Raw genomic sequence first — 15,259 nt, 5'->3', positions numbered from 1 at the left:
AATTTTTCCAAGTGGCTGGTCCTGAAAGTGTTAAGTTTTGAATGAGAGTCAAACTCCACGACTTAAGAAATTCATCACACATTCCCATCACACACAACATAATTCCTCTTGTGTAAAGGGAAACGTACTTTGAAAGTAACACTTCTCAAACCACCATTCACACTTCTCATGACCTCTTAGAAACAATTATGTCATGCTCATCAAAAGTTGTTTTTGTTATGAAGTATTGCATAGTCTCCATCCTACAGTCTTTGACACATTTTGCTATCGGCTAACACATGTGTTTATTTTGTTGTTCTAAATGGCACATTTTTTGCAACTAAAGCTGCAGTAGCTGGCTAAAGAAAAATTCTTTGTTAGAGTGTCAGTTCTTACCAGTAAAAAACACCAAGCTAAAACAATGTAAAATTTCTGGAATTTTAGAAAATTCCTAGGTTTTTTCAAGATTTCTCCCAGATGATAAAATTCCTATGGATTTCCCAGGGTATATACACCCTGCTTATAGTTACCTGATGTAGTCTCTAATGGCCCTCAACAAGAATAAACACAGTTATATTATTGTTAGATCAATTGAAAATCATTTGAGTGTAGAAACTGGAATCAAACAGCAAGGACTAGCACTTTCCAAATAACAGGTGTTTCAGAGAAGTTTTGGAAAGGGGCAAATATTAATCCTATAATCTGTATATGAGGACATTAATGAACAAACTGAAAAAAATTACAATCTGAAGACTGCCAATACTGGTCTAAGAAAGTTATTAATTACCTTAGCCCTGATACAACTGAAGTATGAGAGATGCTTTTAACCTGCAAGAAAGGAGCTGTTACATTTTCTTATTTAGTTTCATACTTACCTTCTTTTGCATAATAATATGAAAAAGTAATCCCCACAATAGCATACATAGCCTCAAATATACACCTAAGGAACTGACTACATCACAGGACCCTACCAATATGCCACTGAATATGGGCTTGACTGACTTCAGCTGCAACACACCAAATATTGTACATTACAATGGCACTGGCTAAAATGAAGGGACCAAATTTACCTGTCTTGTTAAGGCGAGACATAAAATCAACTGCCTGATTATAAGCACTCTGCATAGCATCTATTGTAATTACTGGTTCAAGTTTCGGCCAACGGTTGTCGTCATTAAGCCAGGAATGGCACACAACAGCCACTTGCGTGCCCAGTGGCTTTGTCAAGACCAACACATCCCCAGGCTTAGCTTCATTCGGCCTGAAAAGAAATATGCTTGAAGTGGACAGTTATGAAAGCTGCCATATTGTTTTATGCATTCAGTTCAATGCTTACAAAACGAAATGTGCAGTATCATAACACATACAGATAGACAGACAACAGAGGATCCAGGATTATTTTAACCACTACTAACTGGAGCAGTTATTCATTAATTCACTACACAGCTGCTGAGCAGCAGTGCTCTTCAAACATGGAAAAACTAACAATTTTAACTGTGTGAAAACTATGTTTCATAATGGTGAAGTAATTCATTGAATAGTCCAATTTTTCAGTGAACTTACTTAACTATGATCCATTAGTTTCTTTATGTTACAAACAACTGTTTGTTGAGGTCAATCAGTTAACAGACTGATTGACTTGGAAGGTCTAATTCGAGGAAGTGTTCAAAAATCATTCTGATTACTGATGACTTGAAGACCAGTAGTGGAAATATGTTTATTTTTTTTAAAAAAAAGACTCTTCTGCACATTAGTTAGTAATAATGGTATTGGCACATGAATCACTTCTGATGAACAAATTCCAGACAACAGCAAATAACAGCTACTTGTTATACACCATGAATTACAAGACAAATTTTTCCAAGAAAGTAGAAGCAACACAATATCAGAATTTAAGCTGTGAAGGCATGTAATGACTAGTGGTTTGCTGTTGACTGTTCACCTGCACAAGGTAGTAACTGACACACAGGCAAGGAATTCAGACAAAAGTTTCATACACCAAATGTACCCTTCACCTCTCATCTGAACGGTAGTAATTTTCATATTTTATTTGAGCTCTAACAAGATTTTCAGGAATATATTTTTCTAAAAAATATAAATAATATTGATATTCCAAACTGCCTGATTAACCTTCTCCAGATTATTATTCACATATAGGAAATGTCAATGTTTAACACATCTGATGAAACCAAACATTTGCTATTTTCCTGCAAAAACTTCCAGTGTAAACTTTTCATTACCAAATTTACTTAAGACAGAAATATCTCCACACAGAGCGAGCGCGCGCGCGCGCGCGGGTGTGTGTGTGTGTGTGTGTGTGTGTGTGTGTGTGTCTGTCTTTGTTACAATTGACATTTCCATGCAAGGAACAAAAGCAAAATGACAAAAACCCTGTATGTTAATGTTAACCAAAGAGAGGAAAGATGAAAAGTAAACCATTGTATCACAGATGTGTGGAAGCAAATGGGCACATTTAAAATGCCACAAAAGTCCACTAGATTTTGATACGAACACACTACCATATCCCAGTCCAGGCCACCCCTTGAACAAGGCTATGGGTTAATAACAGACAAATCAGTTTTATACAAATACTGATGAAAATATGCAGTTTAACTACCAGCTGAATTATACTTCAAACAATTATGCCGATGTTTGAGCCACACAATTAAGATCTAACCAGGACCAATATTATACAGTTCTCTTCAACATCAACACAGAGGTTTATTAGGAGTAAAAGTTCAAAAGCTAATGCAATTTTCTGATTGTTAGGTGTATCTATGTGACGCCTGTAAATCACCTTCAGATGGGTGGTAGTTTTTCTACATTTTTTTCTACTTTCTGTTCAGGAATTTCCATTACTGCCAGTTGCTTACCCTTTCTTAAATGTGAAAGAACAAAAATACTAAACCAACAGCACCCCAGTATCAAACAGGAATAAAGTAAAGAATAATATGAAAAACAGCAACAAATTCTACTAGGTTAATGTAAATTGTTTTACTAACAACTGTGTTTAAAATTAAGACAGACACTTCAATACGCACATAACAAATTCATCTTGAGTACAAACACTTGTTGCAACACCTCCGATAATACACCAAGGATTAATTCCAGTGTGGCCACCAGTCACACAGGTGCCTGCTCGCTTAGCACAATTCTGAAACAACCAACCATTGTACTGTACTATGATACTATCTTACATTACACATAATTCAATTTATTTAATATAGTCCACTATGGAGGAAAGAGAGCAATGAAATTAGCTTATAATGTATTGCACAATCATAATAATATAGGACACCATGCATTATCAAATGTAATGGAAGCTGATACTCACTTGAGCAATACACATATCAACTTTATAGTCTTTAAAGCCTAAATACATAATACTTCCCATGTCCATTGTGCACTTTATCTTCTCTATCCTGTATTCATCCACTTTCATAGCACTGTCATCGGTAAAACAAGGAAACTGTCAAATGTGACATCACTACCTAACCTGAAATTTTTTATGCATGAAGAACACATCAGAAGAAATGCCCTGCCAAACTTTTAGCAGCTAAGACATACTGCAAGTACTTTGTTGAAGTTACTTATTTTTGCTGCACAAAGAACTGATTACAACAGCAGTTTGTACAGTCCTTATTGCTTAGCGTGTGAATTGGCGAATGAGAAGCAGAAGCAGAAGCACTACACTGCGCAAAAATCCAAGGGCACATACATTAATTTTAAGCACCTAAAGTTTTGGTTACACCAGACTTCATGGAAATGAACACTAAGTAGACGAGCATTGACAGGCGCTTTGCCAGTGTACACTGCCAGTTGCTTGTATTTGTGAACAATCGGTTACACTGATTAATATTGTGAGATACGACACAAATGATTATCTGAATAAAAAATGTCTAGTGAACATGCATACCTTAAGAGTTATGGGCACTATCTTCAATACTGTGTAGCATATCTTTTCTACTGCAAAATCTTTGCTTTCGATATTTTTGGAGGAGGCAGTATGGATGAAAACAAGAAACAATTGCCTAGTAAACACGTGCTCTAAAACACTATGAACACTTGCTCAGAAGAAGAGACATGTTTCACAGTATCAAACATGAGTAAGTTCTCTCGTCTTATAGTATGCATTTTTGGGCAGATCTTTCTGTGAGTGAGTGGTTGTATATCTGCTAAATATGGAGCTATTTTATCAGCATACTCAGAGTAACATGACTGGTATACAATCTGGACCAGAGGCCTTGCCTTTATTAAGTGATTTAAGCTGCTTTGTTACTCCGAGGATATTTACTTCTATGTTTCTCATTTTGGCAGTTGTTCTTGATTGGAATTCAGGAATATTTATGACATCATCTTTGGTGAAGGAGTTTCAAAAAATTGTGTTTAATAACTCTGATTTAGTCCCACTGTCATCAGTGACTTCAACATTGTTATCGCGCAGTGAAGGTATTGATTGCGTCTTGCCACTCATGTGCTTTATGTATGACCAGAATCTTTTTGGGTTTTCTGCCAGATTTCGAGACAGAATTTCATTGTGGAAATTATTAAAAGCATCTCGCATTGAAGTACGCGCCATATTTTTAACTTCTGTAAAACTTTGCCGATCTTGGGGATTTTGAGTTCTTTTAAATTTGGCTTGCTTTTTTCGTTGCTTCTGCAACAACTATCTGACCCGTTTTGTGTACGATGGGGGATCAGTACCCTCAGAGCCGCGATGCAAAACTTCGATATTCAGGAGGATTATTTTGCTTGGTGAGCACTTTTTTTGTGCAAAATAAGAAAAAAAGGCGTGGGGAAGGAAGAACCTGCGAGGAGGCTGAGCACTTAAAACTGGACTGTAGCTCTAGCTTTCCTTAGCATTAGCCCAAAACTTTTCACACATGTCAGCTGATGCTTTTTGCTGGCTTCTCATTACAAATGAGGAGGATATTTAAAATCAGAACACTAATTACCAATGACCAACATAATCTGAAGGAACCTGACTGATCAGTGTTACATACAGCAGCTGCGGGGATAACAGCAAGCTTCATCTTCATGTCAGCTATGGATTCCTCTACAGTACTCTACAGTATGATGGTCAAAGTAGAGTGGATATAAAATGTAGACTGGCAATGGCAAGAAAAGCGTTTCTGAAGAAGAGAAGTTTGTTAACACTGAGTATTGAGTTAAGTGTCAGGAAGTCATTTCTGAAAGTATTTGTATGGAGTGTAGCCATGTATGGAAGTGAAACATGGTCGATAAATAGTTTAGACAAGAAGAGAATAGAAGCTTTCGAAATGTGGTGCTACAGAAGAATGCTGAAGATTAGACGGGTAGATCACATAACTAATGAGGAGGTATTGAATAGAATTGGGGGGGGGGGGGGGGGGGGGGGGGAAAGAGGAGTTTATGGCACAACTCGACTAGAAGGAGGGATCGGTTGGTAGGAAATGTTCTGAGGCATGATGGGACCACCAATGTAGTACTGCAGGACAGCGTGGAGGGTCAAAATCATAGGGGGAGACTAAGAGATGAATACACTAAGCAGGTTTAGAAGCGCATTGGCTGCAGTAGGTACTGGGAAATGAAGCTTGCACAGGATAGAGTAGCATGGAGCGCTGCATCAAACCAGTCTCAGGACTGAAGACGACGACTACGACTACTACTACTACTACTACTACTACTACTACTACTACTACTACTACTACTACCACCACCACCACCACCACCACCTATTAATGGCAATTCGCTTACTCATATACTTGAAGTGATCTTCATAATTTTGTGACTGCCTATTATGTAAGATTCCTTGAACCTGCTTAATCAGATTGAAGAAACCTGGAAATCAGCTATGTTCACCTCACTTGCAATTTGTCGAGACCAGTCTCTAAGATTTCCCTCAGTAACTGTGCATTGTTTCTCATGAACATTATGTGCTTCAGAAGAGTTTGGCACCCAAATTGTGAATTTTTCTAAAAGTTTTACTCCTACAGGCAGACAAGCAGTAGATGCCAGCCCAGCACATGTACTAATCAAGTAAGCCACTGAACGGTATTGTTGACATTACCGCAGAGGGAGAGCGCTTCTCGTAGCACTACATCAATTTGCTCATAATAACGACAACAATGTCTGATCTTCTAGGCTCGAAATAATTCTAAATGGCTTGTCATCAAATGCTCTGTAATTTAAGAAATTCATCGTATATTCTCGCATATAGTTCAACTTGTGTAAAAGGAAATTTACTTTGAAAGTAATGCTTTTCAAACCACCATTCACAATATTTTCCCGCGACCTGTTAGAAATAGGTTCATTTCAGTAGTCAACAGGCGCCACCGCGCTTTGCCAGCTCCTATGACACAGGAAGCCCGTATGTACGTACAAGTAAGACATTAAAGATCTTACATTATGTCATAAAAGTAAAGAGACATAAGAGGATACTTAAAGAGCATCGGAATTTTGTGAACCATACTAAAATGGCACATTTAAAGTGCATACTTAAAGAGCACATTCCTATATTCAGATTTTCAATGAAGCAGGCCTCTACCTTATATTAAGCTTTTCAGTATGGGTTTCGAGATGTAAATTTTCTTGAAATACTAGTACTGTTCTTTATTATGGCGTAATGCCATACGTGTTAGAAGAAGAAAACGTGCACCTGAACTGTAGCGAGCAGTTGAAATTAGCCAATAGTATGGAACTAAACATTTTGTTTCAAACACATTGACTGCCTTGTTCTACAAGGCGAATAACGCATATCTGTCAGAAACATGGAAACAAAATAAAATCTTAACTAATAATATATATTAGCCTTCCGTAATTGTGTGAATGTATTTTAATTCACTTGATAGCTCCCGGCCACAGAAATCAATTTTGTTTTCATTTGACGTAAGAGCAGTAAATGAAGAGGAAACAGCAAAAATCAATAATTGTAAACATGGGTCATGTGGGGACTACACACTTCCCCACTCTCAGGCTGCTCTGCACATCAGCCCCGGATCTACGGTATTTCCAAACCGGAGCAATACTAAGATAGTGCCACCCTCTCTCGAGCGTTTGAGGTACAACGTCAAAAATTTAAAAAAACAAATTTTCAAAAATATGTACTTTTGTAGTGCACATCTTTCTTAAGATGTCTGATACATAAAACATATGTTCGAGGAAATGTAAGAGACATTGTTTGGTCTTAAGTGTGCTAGAGTGCAGTGCCACCACTCTTCACACAACATTCTTCTATCGCACGTCACTGTATTTAGCTCTATAGAATTGAAACATGTATATTTTGTACTGGATGCCATCAAACTATAATCAGGACATTGTAAATTAAAATGTCCTGTGGTGCCTCTCTTGCTACCAATCGCCCAGTTTGACATCCTGACCCTCTTAAAAAATTCTCAATTAATACTGGATGGGATTATTTCCAGAACTCTTCAGAAAATTTGCACTCTTTATTGCCTGTTAGCTAATAACTTTCTGTTTTGGGTGACATAAAATTAAATATAAGATACATAAAACCAGTAAAGACAAGAGACAAGCAAGAGAGTACACATTTCTTCAATCCCTTGCTCCTAGCATTGTTTTCTCTCTAATCCTGCTACAGCTTTACATGGCGTGCTTTCCTTTCTGCAGAAGAATCTATTGCCTCATCGAAGTTCGTCAAATGTTTTGCTACATGAAAAATCGAAATACGGTTGCTAATACTGCATAAACTGTTAATACAAATAGTACGCAAGACTGGTGTGGTTTCTCAATCTGATTACGTCTATTTTGTCACTGTCTGCTTGATAAAACAAAATAGGCCTTTCTAACACTGCAGAAATTTTAACACACACCAAATAAACAAGACTGTTTTGGTACAAATGGCCATTTTTATAACACAATAGAATATAATTCACGAAGACCAACATAAAATGCCTATTAGGCCTACTGGAAGCAAAAAGCTTTATGTTAGAAAATAGTTTCACATTTCATTCATATGCTCCAGTTTCTCGAGCATGAGATCGAAAAGTAGCAGTACAAGATTTTTATATAAATTTGGAATAGTCGTATTCTTCCCTAATTTGTGTGATGTCCCTGTTTCTTTTCCTTCCTTGTTCTAACAAACAATTTTGTCATGACTTAAGTCTGGAACTATTCCTGCCTTTGGCAAAACTTACACGCCAATTAACTTCACTAACCCCGCCAGATTCACCGGTTTAGTTATCCCTGATTATTCTCTGGTTAGGCGTTGTTATTTTCGTACAAACCATTTTCTGCACTACTTCCAGAATAGAACTTAAGCGGCTGCTAGACGGGGACTGTACAACTGGCCCTTACTAGTGTAGTGATCAGGCCAAAAATTTTCTGACAAAATTTCATTTTCTTGGATAACCGAGAAGATACTACACAATCTTTCTTACCTGTTATTTCAGTTTGTCATTTAGTTTCACTGTGGTAGTCTGACTATGGATTTCCCTAGTAATTATAGGAACGCTGATCATTCGCAAACCCAATCAATAACATAATTAGACAGTGATTGGCATTCACTTGTTCGGATTTACTCCACTCACCTTGTATAGTCCAGTCACCTTTGATTGAAAGATTATTTCTAGATGTGATGAGGATTCACCTGACAGACATCACGTACACCAACTCACGATTCATTCAGAATCCAACTCACGATTCATTCAGAATCCAACTCACGATTCATTCAGAATCCAACTCACGATTCATTCAGAATCCAACTCACGATTCATTCAGAATCCAACTCACGATTCATTCAGAAACCAACTCACGATTCATTCAGAAACCAACTCACGATTCATTCAGAAACCAACTCACGATTCATTCAGAAACCAACTCACGATTCATTCAGAAACCAACTCACGATTCATTCAGAAACCAACTCACGATTCATTCAGAAACCAACTCACGATTCATTCAGAAACCAACTCACGATTCATTCAGAAACCAACTCACGATTCATTCAGAAACCAACTCACGATTCACTCAGAAACCAACTTACAGAGTGTGTTCAAAAACCAACAGGAATGTGTTTCAAAATCATATGAGTAATCGACAGACCAACGTGTGCTGGATGCTAGGCGCTTTGTGAAATAAGGTTTGCATGCGCATGAGCCCGCTCATAACTGTTAAAACGAATCTAATGTAAACAGTTGTGACGTCGTGCTCATTGTAGGCAATTTGTTTTTATGAAGCTTGCATAGTCTTCCTAAAGCCTTTGACACATTTTGCTGGTGGCAAACAGCTTGTATGAGCACTGTTTTTCTTAGTTGTATATGGCACATTACATTTGCAATTTATGTTTTATTTTCATATTTTTTCTCGTTCTCATGTTATTGTTGCAGTACTATTCTGCAGTAGCAGGATACAGTAATATCCTTTGTTAGAGTATTGATTCTTACCAGTCAAAATTACAAAAATTTAACTGGTAACTAAAACAACAAAAAATTCCCAGAATTCTAAAAAATTCCCGGGTTTTCCCGATTTTCTCCCGGATGAAAAAAATCCCAGGTTTACCCAGGATCTCCTGGTTGTCTCGAGTCGTATACACCCTGCATTTAGCAGTTGGTCACTGGACTACACCACTTTTACCAAAAACAAAATAGCACACTTTTTCACGAGATGCTCAATACTTTGACTTTCAAGCATAATCTACATCTACATCCATACTCCGCAAGCCACCTGACGGTGTGTGGCGGAGGGTACCCTTAGTACCTCTATCGGTTCTCCCTTCTATTCCAGTCTCGTATTGTACGTGGAAAGAAGGATTGTCGGTATGCTTCTGTGTGGGCTCTAATCTCTCTGATTTTATCCTCATGGTCTCTTCGCGAGATATACGTAGGAGGGAGCAATATACTGCTTGACTCTTCGGTGAAGGTATGTTCTCGAAACTTTAACAAAAGCCTGAACTGAGTTACTGAGCGTCTCTCCTGCAGAGTCTTCCACTGGAGTTTATCTATCATCTCCGTAACGCTTTCGCGATTACTAAATGATCCTGTAACGAAGCGCGCTGCTCTCCGTTGGATCTTCTCTATCTCTTATCTCTTCTATCAACCCTATCTGGTGCGGATCCCACACTGCTGAGCAGTATTCAAGCAGTGGGCGAACAAGCGTACTGTAACCTACTTCCTTTGTTGTCGGATTGCATGAGTCAGTGGAAGTATTTTCAGACACGATTTGTAAAGTGAACGCTCAGGCCTACGTGCTTCCCCAGAATGTGGAGGCCAATAATACATTACTGCAGGCAGTGGAAAACAAGAGTGCCATGCATTTTTTTTAACACAAGAATTCCTGCAGAAATTTCATGGAGAGTTAATACTGAGAATCCAAGTGATTTAACAGCAGTTCTTAGAATTGTGGCACAGCTGGAGGAAATAAACTTTACCATAAAGCAACAGGTAGATCATAGTGTATTTGCTTTGGAGGTCAAATGCTATAAGGTGGGCGCAAGGGCCATATGCAGGAACACTGAAAGCAGTCACAGTGTTACTCATGTGGGGACGTGGGCCAAAGAGTGTGATTCTCTGAAGAGGAAGAATAAGAAGCTCTGTCTGGACAAGCAGCTGTAAACTCAAACAGGAATGCTTTGATCATTGGAAAGCACTCCCAATAGGCTTCAACACTGCACAAGTTGGCGCAAAAATGGAATGCTCCTTAATGAGCTAAGCAAATGGTGTAGAACAAATGTTTCTTGTGAACACAAGGGCAAATGAGCTCAATATCAGTCTGGACCTGGTGAGCAGGAAGAGAATTGGGCCACCACATTATAAATGATGTGGGGTTCGTGATAGTAGTGTTGAGTAGTTGGGTGCAACTATACTTGAGTTTATAACTGGAGAAATTAAGTTTACAGAGAGTATGGAAGTTTTGCCATTTGTGGGTGAAGGATATTCAGTGATTCTCAAATTAGATTTTCTCAACAAACATCAGGCAAGGATTGATCTTTGGCAGCATTCAGTTGAGCTCAGTTAAACTTTGTACCACTTGGATGATACAGTTGCAACGGAAGCCATGTCACAAGGCTCACATGTCATGAAGATCATCCAAAGTAAACTGCACACAGGTACATTAACTATTGATACACAGGATAAAATAATGGCAGATAGGGGAAAGGTAGTGTGGGTTTCAGTGGGTACTGATTGTCTTGTGGTTGAACAATTATCAAGTAATGAAGAGATGGATGGTTCACACTGTTTGGTGCGCAGAAGCATTGTGTGAGTGAGTGAGAGAATGGGGAATATATGGCTCCACTTAGCACAGATAACTTTTGAAGATGTGAAGTTAGTCTGTCAAAAGGTACAGCTATAGCCACTCTGAACATATTAGAGGAAGAAGACTTCGATAGGTCGAACCGGGACAGAAGACATGGGCAGTTAATCATCACAATAACATTATGAGAGAATATGGGTTACTTGACTGGCAGTGATTCGACAGCCATGGAACAAGTATTGTTGAAGTTTAGTGGTTTGTTCTGTACAGACAGAGGGTTACCAGCAATTCTGGTAACTCAGCAACAGGTTTGGTTGGTTGGTTTAAAGGTGGGGAAAAGGGACCAAACTACGAGATCATTGGTGCCTTGTTCCTAATAAAACAATGCCACAAATGTGAGGATGAAACTGACAAAACACACAACACAAAACGGAAAGAAAGGAAAAGCCACAAGAACGAAGGGAAGGCAAAGAACACTAAAAGGAACAAAAAAGGAAAAAGAAAACGAGAGAGACACTAGAAACAGAAGAGAGTAAAACATGAAAGCAGATTACAGTGGCTGGTCAAGCACAAGAATAAATAGGGAAAGCCAGCCACTCTGCAACACATCAAAACCTCCACCCTAAAAGCACTAGGGTGGAGGATACAGAGGGACAAAGGACATGCACTAAAACCCACTCTCACAGATAAAATGTAAAACTAAAGCTGCTGTGGAGGCATTGTTGCCCACCACCGAAGGCAGGGTGCAGGGAAAGTTAAAAGTCTGCCGCAAAGCGGCTAAAAGTGGGCAGTCCAGCAAGAGGTGGACGGCTGTCATTTGGGAGCTACAACGACACTGAGGTGGGTCCTCACGACGGAGTAGGTAACCATGCGTTAGCCACCTACGGCCAATGCAGAGCTGGCAGAGGACAACTGATTCCTTGCGAGACGCCTGCATGGAAGACTTCCACATATTCATAGTCTCCTCAATGACACACAGTTTGTTGGGCATGCTGTTATGCCATTCTGTCTTCCAAAGCTTGTAAACCCTATGGTATAAGACAACAGGTCAGCTTCGGAAGCTGAATGAGATCTGTGTTAGACTTGATGAAAACAGCACTCTCTGCCCAGTCACAGGAGTTACTCACTTGTGACAAGTGGGGGGATGTTTCTGTAACCATCATGCCCCGCAGGGACCTTATTTACAGTCCGACAATGAGCTGCGTGCCAATTTAGAGCGACGAGGTGTACATTTATTTTGTGGTGTACATTTATTTTGTGGTGTACATTTATTTTGTGGTGTACATTTATTCCCCATCAGCTCTCCAACATACAAGATACCAGGGCTAATAAGATCTGCTGCCATCCATAGGCTGACGTTCCACCCATGGTGAGGCCAAAAAGGGGAACGATTTGGGGTTGTACTTCTGTGCACTGAACTGAGCTTGTGGTCGCTTAGAGACTGCTGGTGTTTCACCACCAGCAAGAGAGGACTGACTACACTTCTTCACGTGTCATCCACTCTGATGCCACCCACTCCGACAAGGGGCCCTCCCCATGGGCACCACCCAGCCGCAGCAAGGGCCACCTGGAAGGATTTGCCATTACTCGGAGTCGCAATGTCCCAGGAGGATGGGCATCTACACCTTGGCATACGTGGGGAGTTAATGGTGCAGGCATCAGCAGAGCAATCCCTGTGTGGTGAGGGGGGTTACAACCAGCATGGTACATGGCAGCCCCACAACAACGAACTGGCTACCATGCTGGGTATCAGGTGCAAAGAAGGCCATGGTCATAGTCGATGCAGAAATCGACACCACATAGTGAATGGTGGAAAATGCACCCAGGAATGTGTCCTCACCCAAGAGATGGAATATGGGCAGGACTGCATGCGACGACGAGGAAGAGGGCTAAAGATCTCTATTCATGATGGACACAATGCAGAAACAGGGGACAGTACGCCAATTTATAGGAAACCATATCACATACCAAGACATTTACTGCTGCTGGGAGAAGAGTTCACTGAACAGCAACTACAAGATGGAATCACACAACCTAGGGACAGCCCTCTGAGCACAAATAACATCATTATTCCTAAGAAAATCATTGGATGGAAAAAAGATATACAGCATTTGCTGTGATTAAGGGTTTCTGAATACTCAGACAATAACAGATCCTTATCCAGTCTTTAACATTATGGAAACCTCAGATAATTTGGGTTAGTGTGATTACTACAATGCATCTCTAAAGTGGTTAACAGTCAGAAGCAGCACTTCAGGCTAGGCCAAAGGCAGCATTTATCGCGTCATGCAGACATTAGCAGCGTAAGCTGATACCATTTCGCTTAAAATGCACCTGCTAATTTTCAGTGGTTATTCATCTACATCAATACTCTGCAAATCACACTGGAAGTGCCTGCCAGATGGTTCATCAAGCCACCTTCACAATAATTCTCTATTATTAAAATCTTGAACAGAGTGAGGAAAAAACAAGCACCTATATTTTCCATGCGAGCTCTGACTTCCCTTCTTTTATTCTGACGACTATTCTCCCTACGTATGTCTGAGCCAACAAAATATTTTCACATTCAGATGAGAAAGTGAAAAGATTCCTATGCAACAAAAAACACCTATCCTGCAGCATGTCAGTGACACACACTCCCCTATTTCTCAATAATACAAAATGCACTGCTCTTCTTTGAACTTTCTCGATTTACTCCATTAATCAAGTGTTCTGCCAATAAAACAAAGTCTTTGGTTTACCTTCCCTCCAGCATTTTCTTTGTCTTCATTCCAATTACGTTGTTCATGATTGTATTTTCCAGGTATTTAGCTGAATTTATGGCCAGATTTGATTTATCATATAGCCAAAGTTTAACAGATTCCTTTTAGCACTCATGTGGAGGACTTCACACTTCATTATTTTAAGATCAATTGCCAATTTTCACACCTTACAGATATCTTTTCTAAATTGCTTTGCAATTTGTTCTGATCTTCTGATGGCTTTACTAGACAATAAACAACAATCTGCAAACAATGTAATACAGTTGTTCAGACCGTCTCCTGAATCACTACAAGCCACTTGTGAGGTACAGTGTCAAAAAATTTCTCAAAATCTAGAAATACACAACCAACTTGACACCCCTTGTCTACAGCACTCAACAATTTGTGAGAGTAAAGAGCTATGTGTGTTTCACAAAAATATTATCTAAATCCATGTTGACTGCGTGTCAACAGACCATTCTCTTCAAGCTAATTCATTATGTTCCAAAAGTCTGCTGCAAAACGACAATGATATATGCCTGTAATTTAGTGGATTACTCCTACTGCCTTTCTTGAATATTTGTGTGACCTGTGCAACTTTTCAGTCTTTGGGTACAGATCTTTCGTCGAGCAAATGGTTGTAAATGATTGTTAAGTATGGAGCTATTGCACCAGCATACTCTGAAAGGAACTTAATTGGTATACAGTCTGGACCGGACGACTTGCTTTCATTAAGCGATTCAAGTTGCTTCACTACTCCCAGGATCTCTACCTCCAAGTTACTCATGTTGGCAGTTTTTCTTGATTCAAATTCTGGAATATTTATTTCATCGTCTTGGGTGAAGGAATTTCGAAAGGCTGTGTTTATTAACTCTGCTTTAGCAGCACTGTGATTAATAGTATTTCCATTGCTATTGCGCAGAGAAGGTACTGACTGTATCTTGTCACTAGCATATATTACACAGGACAAGAATGTTTTTGGATTTCCTGATAGGTTTCGAGACAAAATTTTGTTGTGGAAACTACTATAAGCATCTCGCTATGAAATCCGTGTTAAATTTCGAGCTTCACTAAAAGGTCGCTAATCTGGTAGTTTTTGCATTCATTTAAATTTTGGACACTTTTTTCATTATTTCTGCATCAGTGTTCTGACCTGTTTTGTGTACCAAGGGGGGATCAGATCCATAGTTTGTTAATTTATTTGGTATAAATCTCAATTTCTGTCGATATTATTTCACTGAATTCAAGCAGCATGTGATGTACACTTACATTGTTAATTTAGAATGAGTAGTAAATGTCTCACAGGAAGGTGACAAGTGAATTTTTATCTGCTTTTATGAATCAATATA

At 39.2% G+C, this 15,259-nt stretch overlaps 1 protein-coding gene across 1 annotated transcript in view; it reads right to left on the bottom strand.

Moving 5' to 3' along the window:
• LOC126298365 (selenide, water dikinase 1-like) overlaps positions 1-15,259 on the bottom strand; it is a 164,209-nt gene that overhangs the window by 68,318 nt on the left and 80,632 nt on the right. Inside the window, exons 4-5 of the mRNA XM_049989665.1 lie at positions 3,021-3,133; positions 1,050-1,240 (exon numbers count right to left, since the gene is read on the bottom strand). Coding sequence (XP_049845622.1) covers positions 1,050-1,240; positions 3,021-3,133 — 304 coding nt within the window. The remainder of the gene's footprint in view (positions 1-1,049; positions 1,241-3,020; positions 3,134-15,259) is intronic.

This window comes from Schistocerca gregaria, chromosome X (assembly GCF_023897955.1).
Source record: "Schistocerca gregaria isolate iqSchGreg1 chromosome X, iqSchGreg1.2, whole genome shotgun sequence".
Taxonomy (NCBI): domain Eukaryota; kingdom Metazoa; phylum Arthropoda; class Insecta; order Orthoptera; family Acrididae; genus Schistocerca; species Schistocerca gregaria.
The sequence above is the reverse complement of the archived record's forward strand: the minus strand, read 5'-3'. Positions and strand labels throughout refer to the sequence as shown.